The 13,527-nt window shown below is 37.0% G+C and overlaps 1 protein-coding gene across 1 annotated transcript; it reads left to right on the forward strand.

The window, feature by feature from the left end:
• The first annotated feature begins 2,120 nt into the window (after nt 1–2,120).
• LOC136828241 (solute carrier family 25 member 35-like) lies at nt 2,121–12,578 on the forward strand. Its single transcript, XM_067086090.1, is given in 8 exon segments — nt 2,121–2,234; nt 3,620–3,802; nt 5,957–5,975; nt 5,978–6,165; nt 6,471–6,537; nt 8,509–8,660; nt 9,797–9,911; nt 12,235–12,578. Coding segments are annotated over 7 exon segments (903 nt in total). The 5' UTR covers nt 2,121–2,234; nt 3,620–3,637; the 3' UTR covers nt 12,432–12,578.
• The last annotated feature ends 949 nt before the right edge of the window (nt 12,579–13,527 follow it).

Consider the following 13,527-nt stretch of genomic DNA (forward strand, 5'->3'; position numbering starts at 1 on the left):
AACTTTGGAAGAATAGAATACAATTTTGAAGTCCCACCAAATTGTTAACGGCGATACCAGTACAGTAATGCTGGTTTTAGATCCAGTCATTTGAAGTTTTCAACCTCATCTACTCCTATTTTCAAGTCTCGATGTCACGGTTTAAGGAATTCGAAACCCCTATGACGTCATAATTCCTTTTCGGTGCCTTTCTTAGTAATTTATTTATGTATATTAGAGTCTTTGAGATTCTTTCTCTATCACTTATTAGTTGTTTGTGTTTATCCCATCATAAATCTGAATACCTGTCTTTCCCGATGAATGCCTCAGCCCTCAAAAGTGAAAATATCCTGAACTTAGTAGTTTCAAAACATTATTTTCGTTGGTTTTGACGAAGGGGAAAAATAGCCAGAATAGTTAGGAACCGTATTTTAGAAATGATAATCAACGTGGAAGTCAGAAAAATACAACGCAGTTGGAAGTCGAGGTTATAGAAGTTATTTGTAATACTGTAAATACCAATCAGGAAGTAGAATACGTGGAAAACTTACACATTTGTGGCAGATAAAAACAGACCTCCAATTGAACACTTGTCTCATCAGTCCTGCGTTGCTAGGTTTAAAATGTGCGTCTTGTGCCATCAGCATCATGAACCATTACAGGAAGTAGCCTAATCGGAAAAAATAAAAATTTACACAGATGATACAAGTTTCATTATTAATTTTGTCTCACAATCGAAAGCAACATGAGCAGTAGGCCTATAGAGGCTAGTTGAAAACTATAGAAACTAAAACACCTGTGAGCTTCAGGTATGAATCATCATCAGTTGTTATGATTCAACCATTTGGTCACCGAGCTCAAAGTGTATCTACACACACACACACACACACACACACGTGTGTATGAGGGGGAGGGGGAGAGAGAGTAATGGGAACACAGGTGCATGGCTTTTTTGTTCATAGATAAAAGATATCTGTTCCCATAAGATTTATGTAACTTCACACACACACACACACACACAGTGGTTGGGATGTTTGTCTCACCAACGGGAAGAGCTTGGTTTGATTCCCAACCTTAGTGGAACAATCAGGCCCAGTCTATTGAAAACAATTGTACCTCAGTTCAGTTGACTTCAGCATTGTATATATATATATATATATATATATATATATATATATATATATATATATATATATATATATATATATATATATATATATATAATATGAAGGTTAGCTTAGATTTTACATTTACTCTGTCATGGCGAATTCCTTTGATTAGAATGAGAAACGTGTACTAGTATGTATGTATGTATATGTGTATATATATATATATATATATATATATATATATATATATATATATATATATATATATATATATATATATATATATATATATATATATATATATATATATATATTAACTTTATCACATACACAATTGTTCTGTGCATTAGTAGAATTACTGAAAGGACCTCATTCAAACTGGATGGTATCAGTGGAGTATTTATTCAGAAAAAAAGTTACAAGCTTTCTTGGACAAACAGTCCCATTCAGTTTGAATGATGTCCTTTCAGTTATATATATATATATATATATATATATATATATATATATATATATATATATATATATATATATATATAAACACAATAAATCTCCTGTAATTGGGTGAACAATAACAGATCTGTCCCAGATTTTAATTCTGTCACGTCTTGGAGATGTTAATGTTACTTACGTAACCCGTCTCGTTCGCCTGTTCGTAATGCAGAAAGTCTGTATAAGCTGTCTGTTGCTAAGGCCAGAAAGATCAAGTTGACCCTAATGTTGAGGAGTGTTTTTTTTTCGTGCCCATTAAAGGAACGTCCATAACACTACTACTACTTCTACTACTGCTGATGCTGATACTACTACTACCACTACTACCATTCTACAAAAGTACTTCATTTCATGACGTTCTGGTCTGCGTGATTGGCATTAACCGAAGGTGAATAAGTATATGAATATGTCTATCATTCAGGTTTCTGTGCTGCGTTAAGTATGGTCTTAACTATTAAGTAATTCGTGAGTAACAGACACACCCTTAGACCGGCTCACGTCTGTATTTCCTTAACTGCTTCGACCATTGATTGGGTATCTCTTTTTCTGTGTGAATCGTCGCATTTTTAATCATAGTTGTTTCGGTGAAGGTTTTAAATAGTGCAATTTTGTCAAAACTTTTAGTTGCAATTGCGAAATGTGAAGTGGAAGTCCGTAGGTTATTGATATTCCCTAATATTCGCTGTAGGGTCATGATTATTGTGCTCTACTTCTGAAAAACCTTGATTTAAGGGCCTGTTTAAGGCCAAGGGTCTCGTACCCAATTCCCGTGGTGACGTCATGGCATGGGTCAATTTACTATAATTGTTGTTATTCTTTTATATCCTTTTTTCTTAAATTTCGCAGAGGGTACGTTTCTGACCTGCTGTGACCTACGTAGGCTACTTGTGGAAGGGCTGTTCTTCTGGCAAGGGGGGCTCTGTGGTTGCTAACCCCCCCCCACAACCATTTAAGGGCATAGCTTCTGAGGTTAGGTTAGGTAAAAATAGGTCTGGTTAGGTTGTATTACCCCTGCAATGCCCACTACAGTTAAGGGGTAGCCTAGGCCAGGCCACTTGACCCCTCCGTCGACAGTGGCTCGGGTGATGCAATTGTATGGTACTTAAATTTGTAGCCAAATACACCGATATATCTTTCTGATTTTTTATCTTGTTTTTTATACACATCCAACCATTATTGTCGTTGCCGATGCCTCTATTTGTAGTTTCCTCCCCCCCACCCCCAACACAATCCAACAGAAGAAACCTGATACATAATCACGTGATCAGTCGAAAAAAATTCGTAGTCCTTACCTGCCAATAGTAATGATCATGAACAAATTTTACAAAATATAAAGATGTATATGGACACTTAAAGGGATGCGTCCTTTCCTAACTTAACCTAGGGTGCTTGGTCCTTAACCAGCGGCAGCCAAACCCCACCTAACCTGACGTAGGAGACCGTAAATGTCTTAGTGGAATGCATCCTCACCTAACCATTTTAACTTCATCGAACTCAGGGTGCTGGTTCCTTACCTGGCTAGGAGAATGGTAATGGGATTATCCAGCATCTCCTATGGGAGATGCCAGGGTACCTTTGTCATTCCTCAGCATCCGTGTACCAAGGAAAGTGGGACATCTTCTGTGATAGGTGTTGTAGAAGGAGTATCTCCCCATTCAGATCATCTGTTCACCAAGACAAGCTCCTTTCAGTCTCTGGGGTGAAAGGCTATCCCTCAGCCTTATTCCAGGTTTTCAAACTGAAGGGGCTTGACCTCTCCACTTTGGTGGAGTTGTCTATTCCAACTAGAAGTTTCAAACACTTATCTTCCTCGAGAACTCTGACCCCGCCCCCCCTTCCTGCCCTTAAGTTATTTTCACATAACCCACTGTCAAGTTTTTGCCTTTCAAAAAAAAAAAACAACAAAATTTTTGCTTTATCAACTTGATGTTTCATAAGTTACAAATATTTGTTTTAGCATAATTGTACTTCATTCTTATTTTGTTTTTTGCATGGTAATCTTGTATTCGTTAACTCAATATGTGACTTAATCCTTTCAGAGCTGAACTGGCCGAACGATGGATTTTTTCTTAGGTGCGTTGGCATCATGTGGTGCTGTCTTGGTGTCAAACCCAATGGATGTTCTCAAGACTCGTATGCAACTTGAGGGAGAGCTCAAAGAGCGAGGGAGATACACTGTAATATACAGAAATATTTTTCATGCAGCTTATATGGTTGGAAAGGTATGATTTTTGCAGTCAGCACATACATAAAGCAATAAATATTTTGCTATTGTAAGTGAATTCCAAACTGAACCAGAAGTTTTTTGCTGTAGATTTTTTCTTAAATGAGTAACATGAGTCTTGTCAGGGTATTTTGAAGTCTAATGAAATAGAATTTCTGAACTAAAGTCTCTTTTGTTCCTACAGAATACAAACCATTGATTTTTTATAGGAGTAGCCTTCAGCTTAAGATGGGAGACAGTTGTTGAACTTGGTAACTAGAACGTTAACTGGTGGTTATGGGGGTGAGATTGGGAATATCCCTCACTCGGCTACCATCACCAAGCACATTTTCTTCAGCTGTCTTGGATAGTAGATGTCTTACTGCCCTCTATCACTGAATGTCAGATGAGCATTTAACTAGTATCTTTATCTGCTTGTTTGTGGCTATTTTTTTTTTCTTTTGTGTATCATGGAGGTAAAACTAGACTAGAGATGTTGTGAGGAACATGGGTGTCCTCTTTAGTTGTTTTCTGTTAAATTTTGCTTGCAGAAAGCTACATAGACTTCTTAAGAAATGACTCATACAAGTGGATAGACTTTAACAGAACTTTGTCTTTGTACCAGACTAAAAAGTCTGAAAACCAGAGGCCAGTGTATCAGAGGATATTAAGGCCAATTTGCCATCCCAGCTGTGTAAGACTTTAATGGGGAGATGACTTAGAGATACGATACTGTTTTGCTTAGTTGGCCCTCAGTCAGTGCCTTAGGGTACTAAGTAAATCTGATTGTAAGGGAATTCCTCTATTTATCAGTGCTTTGCCAACAAGTATTACAAGAACACCACATCCTTGTGGCTTATGGATGTGGTTTTAGTGAAACTGGAATCAAGTAAAGTTTGCATTCACAGTTGTTAGTGCACATAAAATAAAGGCTTTATCCTTATGTGTATTTACACTTTCAAAGAAGTAAGTTTGTATCCCAAGTTATTAGGGCAAGATGTTGACCTGAGCACGTAGCCAACTTCTCTGCAACTGATATAGCTACCCTTTTCTGTTGAGCAAAGTGAAGTTATTTCTTTACCTTGTAGGAGATGAGTTTTTTAAAATACAATAAGCCCATGGAGAAAATAAGTTATTGCTGTTAGTTTATTCCAAAATATTGACCTAACGTAGCCCTTGTAAAAGAAATTGACAGCAGTAAACAGTAGTCAATTTTTGTGTGTACACAGCACATTATGTTATGAAATCTTGTCCTCCCAGGCAAAAACCCTTTGTGAATCTGCTTTTGTCCTCCAGCTAGGAATAATAACAAATCACAAAAAAAGCAACTCATACCAAACAGAAAAAACAAATTTCCTCCGTAACTCCCTTGCATATACTGAAATGCCAAGTGTTGCAACCGCTTAGAAGTTTAGGGAGGATGATTGAAAAAGCAAAGCATATGATGTGGAGTATTCTTGAACTAAAATTTTGAAAGTAACTTATCAATGAGTTATTGCAGCATAATCCTAAAATATAAAGAATAGATTGTCATAGCTGAGAGATTAAAACCTTGATGGTTTATTATGAATTATTCTGGCAGATTTTTACTACATGGAGTGATTTTCTGCTACGCAGTCAGACCATAGAAGATTTTGTGAATCTTAAAAAGAACTTGTAGGTTCCTGTAACCAACTTTTCATCGTATCTCTGCTCAGACAAAATGATGAGCCATTATTAGCTTTTCTCCTGTTTACTCAACATAAGTAAGATGATAGGTTTGCTCATTGTAGGAATGCATATAAAATTTCAAGTTACCTTGTATAAAGACAGACCTCTTCGCTGGAGTAGACATCTGAATCCCACATTATGGAGATGTTCTTATTTAAACCTTTTTGGGCTCAAGAATGGCATTTTGTGATAAAATACAAGAATGGGGAGCTCTGTAGGAAAGGTATACTCACACGGGAGAACACGTAATGTCTCTTTTGAAAATAATGCCTGATCTCCGCTGACGACCACCTGTACCAGAGTCAAGTGTGTTGACTCAGTGGTCTGGTTAAGCTCCAGAATAATAATAATAATAGCAGTTGTACTCTCCGCTGTGACTGTTATACAACACGCAATATGTGCAAGTAAATAGAAGGTTTATGTATCTCTGAGATGCACATAATTTTAAATTTTATATTTTCAGGAAGATGGATGGAGTGGTCTTCAAAAGGATTGGGGCCAGCTTTAGGATACCAGGTAGTGATGAATGGCATCAGATTCGGGTTGTACCAGAAAATCCTTGACTCGGGGATCATATCTTTGAAGGATGGCAGCACTTCAACTTTGGGATGTGTTATTGCCGGAGCAGGAGTTGGTGTCATTGGTGGATTCTTTGGGAGTCCTCTTTACTTGGTAAGCATTGAAATATCAGGTATATGTCAGTCAAAGTGCGACATATATCACGATGCAGTATGGTGAAAAATATTTTAGTTTTGACATGGCATAATTAGACAATCGGTACTTTAAGGTTAAGTTGGCTTGTAAGTAATATTTAATATACAGTATATGCATAATATGAAATTGTATTGAAAATCTTTATATATCTGCCATTTCATAAGCCACTTACCCAAAAAACAGCAATTACAATATGGATGAGATATTTTCCATAGGTGTAGCATCTCCTTCGCAAGTAAAATTATGCTGAATTATCATTGCAGGTGAAGACACATCTACAGTCACAGGCCGTCGAATCTATAGCTGTGGGTTATCAGCACAACCATCAAGGTATGTATAAGTTACAGTTGGAGAGTGGAGGGGAAATTAATGATGGGATTACAGCACCAAATACGAAATCTAAATCATCGAGTAGTATCTTAAAATTGTGGATAGATGCATGGTCATGAGTAAACCCGTAAGAATTGCTTGACAGAGACTCATGTACGTGGCACCAGAAAGTTCAAGGTTATATGAGTAGGCTACTTAGGTAGCAAATTCCTTATAGACCAGAGTCACATTTCTAGACTATCATAAGGACCTGTAAGGCTTCGGAAAATACCCTGAACAAAATTTAAAACATTTCTAAAAATCACTCCCGAAATAAAAATTTAAATAAAAAAAAATGCCAATTCAGGCAAACTGTTACAAATAAAAGCAGCATACAAGTCCCATGCATGTCATCAGGACATTCACATCAAAGACCTTACGTGTTTTTCCTTCCATTAAGTTTTTAGGCCTAGACCTAAGAAATCTGCCTTATCCTTTCCCTCCCCCACATCACCTGATCATACTATTTAAGCTTGGATGTTATCTAAGACTACTCATTAGTGCATATGTGATTATATCCACTAGTACATTTTGCGAGTACCCATATTTGATTGTCTATTATAAAAAATCGTTGAGTTTAATTTGATGTCCTTAGTTACATTAGGTTTTTTGAGATTAATAAGAAGATAATTTTATATATATAATCAGACAAGAAATTGCAAGGATCAGGACAAGTGTATTACATTTCCCAGCGTCAGAAACACAGCAGTTATTTTAAAAATTTCATTCCAAATATAATTTAACTGCAATATTTCACTTTGTGGGCATTGTTTTACATTTAAGTATACTGTGCTAAAATACTTCATGCCTAGGACTGTATATGTAAGCATTGTGGTTTTATAATTAGGAAGTGAGTAATTAACAGAAATTTAGTTGAAATAAGTGCACACTTTGAAGGTTTCAGACAACTAAGTTTTACATTATATTTGCTGCCTTAATTAATATTTACTCTTGATAGGTTTTCACTGTAAAGCTATGTAGTACCATATGTACTGTGAAATAATTCCATTATGCAAAGAAAACATAGCTATCAATACCAGTGATAAAATTTTACATAGATATTAGATGCTTCAAAGAACTGATTGTTGTGTGTGATGCAGTTGTGAAGACAAGCTAATTATCACCTATTGTCTACTATTCATAGCAACATTATTTGCACTTTGTTTATTTTAAATCATTATGAAAGTTACTTGTAGCAATTGCTACCATAAACCTCATCAGTGTGTTTTGATAGCACCTTGAATGGGATTAGAAAATGTTTTCAAGGGGTTCTGAAGGTTTTTTTTTTATAAATTTTCAACCTATGTAAATTTTGAACAATTTTTAAGGGCTCCAGGAACCTATCTATTACGTATATGAAGAAATCACTGTACGTGCATTATGTTTTCACTGACAAATATAGCTAAAATTCTTCAGAAGAATAAACATTAAAAGATAAACTTCTTTATGTACAGCTCCACTCTTCAATGTTTGTTAGCAGAAGCACAACTGTGGTCCTGTGTAGTAACATATTACAGGCAGTCCCTGGGTATCGACAGCCTCGGTTACCGGCAATCCAGTTTTACGGGGCTTGTCTAGCGACGACGATAACCAGATTTTCATCGCTGATAACCGGTAATCGGCGCTGATCACCTCTTATCGGCAGCGCTGATCACCGGTCATCGGCGCCGCTTACCAGGGATCAGTGCTATTATCCCCGATTTTCGGTTAGCGGCGATTTTTGGTTATCGTCACGTCGTCGGGAACGGAACCCCACCGATAACCGGGGACTGCTTTTACCTAGGCCCACAGTTACTAAACATTTGGTTCGTGTGGGTTGGTTTGAATTATAAAATGTCCTGTTTGTGAATGTTTTGAGATGTATCTGAATTTTTAAAAATTAAAGTACTGTTTTTGATTGAATACAGCCCACGTACCTCTCTCTTCGTACAGGAGTTATGTCAGCACTTCAGAACATAGCCAAACAAGAAGGTTTAAAAGGTCTTTGGCGTGGTGCAACTACTTCCATCCCACGAGTTGGGATAGGATCAGCTTCACAATTATTCACATATTCTAAAAGCAAAGATTGGTTGGATCAGTACGAGGTAAGGTAGTGTAATAAGAATTAAATTATTCAAGTAGAGCACTTGGTATTCTAAGACATATGATTTTCATAGCTGATAAGCAGTTTTAAGACTCCCAAAACTTAACTGCATGAAGTTTTTATGCAAATTTAATGTTTTAGGAGGTCCTGGGTTAAAACCTCTTGCAATTGTACTGAGGTTCTGATTGATTTTTTCCTCATGACCGTACCTGGTTGTTAGCCCCTAAGTATGTGATCAGGAACTATGGTTTTTCCTTCTGTCAATGTCAGTCTATCAGTGAACCCACAATACTAGTTTTGAAATTGTAACGCTTGTGGCACAATCTAAGCTATTTCGGTCAAACTTGATACGGGTAAGCCATCACGCATAGATGCATAAGAAGGAAGATTATCTATTTTTTTCTGTCTGTCAATCTGTGTGCCCTTGCTTTGTTTTTTATTTTGTAAGGATTTTTTTGAAAAGTGAAATTACGGTTTTGATTTTGGAAGGTTTTGTCTAAAACTGGAAGCTTGGCCATAACTCTGGAGGTGCAAGAGGTTTGGATTTCATATTTGGTATGTTTATGTTTGCAAATTGCCGTAATCGTGTTTCTTTAAGCATTCATCAATCAGAATAGTATTTGAGAAGAATTGGTGGGGGGGAAGTGTATTGCTTTAAAACCTTACGAATCCTTTAGTTTAACAAGCTGAGAAAATAAGGTCTACCATACACGTATATCTTTTTTTTTAAATCATGGAGAGATCTACCATGCAAGTGTCTCATCTCTGAAATCCAGGCCTCATTATAAAGCATTGAAATAAAACAAGGGAAAAATCAGGGCTCTATCTGCAACAGGGCCAGTATGATTTCTGATTACGGAAGAAGTCAGATGTATCACATAAAATTAAGTAGCTGTTGATGTGTGCCGATGCCAAGCAAACTAACATTCTTAAAGAAAAACATGATATAAATGTTTTGTCCTGAATTATACAGAAGGAAAATCCAGGTTCTATATTCTAGTCATTTATTGGAAATAATACTGTATATGGTGACTGGTTGGTTAAAACTAGACCCAGAAAGATTATTAATAATATTTAGTTGTTCATCTTATTTTATGAAATTGCTAATTACTGTATTTCTTATTGTGTTTTTTCTAGTTATATCCCAGAGACAGTTGGCAAAGTACTTTTGCTGGAGCCATGGCAAGCGGTTTAGTTATAGCACTGTGCATGAGTCCTTTTGATGTCATAGCTACACGTATATATAATCAAGGTAAGAAGTTTATTCTGTTAAATATTTATATAAATGATTAATATTTCACAACTTCTTGAACAAGGGGAAAGGATTTTCAACTTGTTACTACAGAAATACAATCCATCGTCATTCATATAGGAGTATAGTATCCTTCAATGCCAGCTGGAATCAGTTGTTGAACTTGGTAACAAGGTAGTTAAATGTTGGAGTGCAACCTGTTTGTTTGGTATATGGTGTAGTGCAAGATGATCATGCTGGCCATGCTTAGATAGTTGGTATGGCTCCCTGTCCCTGTACCTTCTCAAGGTTTGTCTGCACTCTTAGGAGTTTGCACAGTACTGAGCACTTCTCTTCAGGGAAGATCTCTTGATCTGTTCCTCCTGTGTCCCTTTGGAGACACGCTTGATAGAACTCATGCATGGAAAATTATTTGTTTACACGCACCTGGGTGAGTGCTCAGTCTTCAGACAAGGCACATACCTCAGGTGTTTGGGTGATATTGTGTTCTACAAAGATGGGTTTGCCTCTCAGTTCTTGAGGGCAAGTGTCTGGCATTTCAGACTACCTCTACCTCATTGTACCTGAGTGATGCCGCCCAAGTCCCTAAACTTCTTCAGGACCTGTGTTGGCTGCCCAGCTGGTTGTGTAATTACCTGAGTTCCATTTTGAATCAAGGTCAGTATCTTGTCCAATGCACCTGTAAGTCTTGGTGGAAGTGGAATGATTAGATTCCCTTCTGTCCTTATTGTGGTTTTTGGGAGCAGCATGCTGGAGTCAGACAGGCTACAGGTGAATACACTTAAGGCAGCCTCTCCCTACCATTGACTGGTAGGCATCTCCTTCGTTGTCTTTCCTATAACAAGGGGGAGAGGGGACTTGGTAGAGTTTTGTCTGTATCCCAGTACAGGCAGTCCTCGGTTATTGGCAGGGTTCCGTTCTGAGGGTGTGATGATAACTGAAAATTGCCGATAACCGAAAATCTGCTGTTTTCGCGCTTTTTCAGCGAATTTCGGGGCTTATCGGTGCCGAAGAGCACAGATTTTCAGTTACCAACACCTCTGTCAGGTATGTATTGGCGCCAGTACCCAGTTATCGGCCCGATAAGCGGAAATTGGTGATTTTTGGCGCTGAAAATTGCCGATTTTCGTCGCTAGACAAGCGCCGTAAAACCGGATCGCCGTTAACCGAGCCCGCTGTTAACCGGGGACTGCCTGTAGTGAGTTTTAGCCAGGACATGCTTCTCCGAAGTTTTTCTTTGCACTAGTACCCCTTCTCGCTTTTGGGGGATACTCAGACCCAGGGGTGTACTTCTTTCGTCAACCATCTCACCAGCCCAGTAGGAGGTTACTGGAATCATGACTTCCCCTGATTGCAAGGTAACTGAAAGCATGGCAGTTCCACGTTGGCTGTCAGCTCCAGCCAGTTGTGGGGACTGACCTCCATCCTAAGGAATAAGTTTCCTGTATAAAAGGCAATGGTTTATATTCCCATAGGAACAAATAAAACATTTCAAAAGTACAGTAATTTGTATTTTTCATAGGTTTACAAGCCAGAGCCTTTTATATACTTTCCCACCACAACTGCCTTGCTCAGTCCCTGTAGCTGCAGAGGAGTGAATACGATGATCGTGAGTGAGGGATACTCCCCAACTCACCCCCATCTCCACCTGTTAACCACCTGGTTAACTACCTTGTTATCTAGTTTCCAACCAGTTTCTAGCTCACCTGGAAAGATACCCCTGCGTAAAAGGCCCTGGTTTGTATACCTAGGAAAAATACAAATTGCTTTAAAATTTTTTATATTTGGTGTCTTAAGTTGTTGATTTTATTCATAGTTTTATCTTACATGTTTTCGCATAATTTCTGTTAATTTTTCATACGTGGTGTGGAATATGGTAGGTTGCATTTACTGTATCATTTTTACAATTTTTAACATGTTCATGAAAGAATTGATCAAACTGCAATAAGTTCAGTGGCCCCCATACTTCCTCATGCCCTCTCAGTGACAAGTCTTTCAAATTAAAAATTGTACACTAGGTACAACCCTCTGTTTTTGGGTGTTTCAAATAGTACATTTTGCTATAAATTTTGATAGTAGGATCTTATATACTATGGATCAACTAGCTCTAATGTATCTTCTGCATCTGTAAATGCTTGATGTCAGTGCCAAAAATTACTTTTGCTGAAGTATAAATAAATGCATATCAAGTATCTTGGTTTTTTTTACGTATTTTTATGAAGCCATTGAAGTTTTAGATCAGAAGTTGAATTTGATTTTGCTGTGAACATTGATTTTACTGGATATTGCTGCCAATGTGAGTAAATTTGTTTCTTTCCACCAGGCCTTGACGGTAAAGGCCGTGGATTATTGTACAGTGGCATAACAGACTGCGTTGTGAAGATATTCAGGACTGAAGGTCTTTGGGGATTCTACAAAGGTTGGACAGCGATATATTTCAGAATTGGTCCACACAGCTTTTTAAACCTTATATTTTGGGATCAACTGAAGATTTTATATAATTCATACCAAAATCTATAATTTTAGAGTGTGTAAGTATTTTTTCAAGAAGTATAACTATGATGTAATTCAAATTTATGTGTATGATGTGCCATATCCTATGCTGAAATTTAGGAGCAAAGTATAATCATTCCTGATATTTACAAATAATGTATGGACACGTTTTCCGAGGGATTCATGTGTTGCAGAAAGTTATAAGTTTTTGTGAGGTACTGGGGTGCCTTACTTTTGTTTAAATACTGTACATTTATGGAAATTTTTCTATTATAAGGTATTAGCGTATACTTATCATTAGTACATATGAGAAAATTATTTTTATTTTATATTTGTCGATTGAACTGCGTCATTTGAAGTTCCACCTGTAATGCATGTGCAGTGTTATTGTAAGCTGCCTGAAATTCAGTATATTGATGAATGATGCAGAGGCAGTGGTAAGACTATATAGCATTTTGTTTATAATGTAATCCATAAAAATTGTTTTCTATGTAGATTGAACTATCACCTGTGTGGCTTCGTCGTTGGTTAGAGTTACAGAAAAGAATAGACAGCATTGCAGGTTAGATTCTCTTAGAACAGAAAATTAATGCTTAAACCAAGTAAATCAAATAGTCCCATGCAGGGCCTGTGACATTATGTCTTACCAGTTCTGATATGAAAGGTGGGTATGCTTAACACACATTTAATTAGACTTCCACACAGTTCCTTTGGTTTTCATAATTGTTGTTATTTTTTTAATCTAGGCTTTTTCTTTGCTTCTTTGACACTTGATTTTAAAGAGTATAGGCCAGTAGATATTACTTTATCTGATATAATTATGTTGAAATTGTTTATACATTATATCACGTGTTATGTTAGGAAAGTATTTAGGATGCATTTCGGGTTTGTAGAGCAAAACCTCATGTACAGGAAACATTTAATTATATGAATTGTTGTTATGTTAATATTTTGATGGAGTTGAATATTTTTGTTTACTGGCACCTTAACTTAACAAACAGTTCAGCAGTCTTGCCTCTCTTTAGGCGATGAAATCTGTTAATTAGTGAAGGTCAAAGATGGAGAAGTATAGATTACATGATGCTCCAGAGCCGATGTAGCAGTTGTGTGAAAATTTGTTTTG

This window comes from Macrobrachium rosenbergii, chromosome 42, assembly GCF_040412425.1.
Source record: "Macrobrachium rosenbergii isolate ZJJX-2024 chromosome 42, ASM4041242v1, whole genome shotgun sequence".
In the NCBI taxonomy this organism is placed as follows: domain Eukaryota; kingdom Metazoa; phylum Arthropoda; class Malacostraca; order Decapoda; family Palaemonidae; genus Macrobrachium; species Macrobrachium rosenbergii.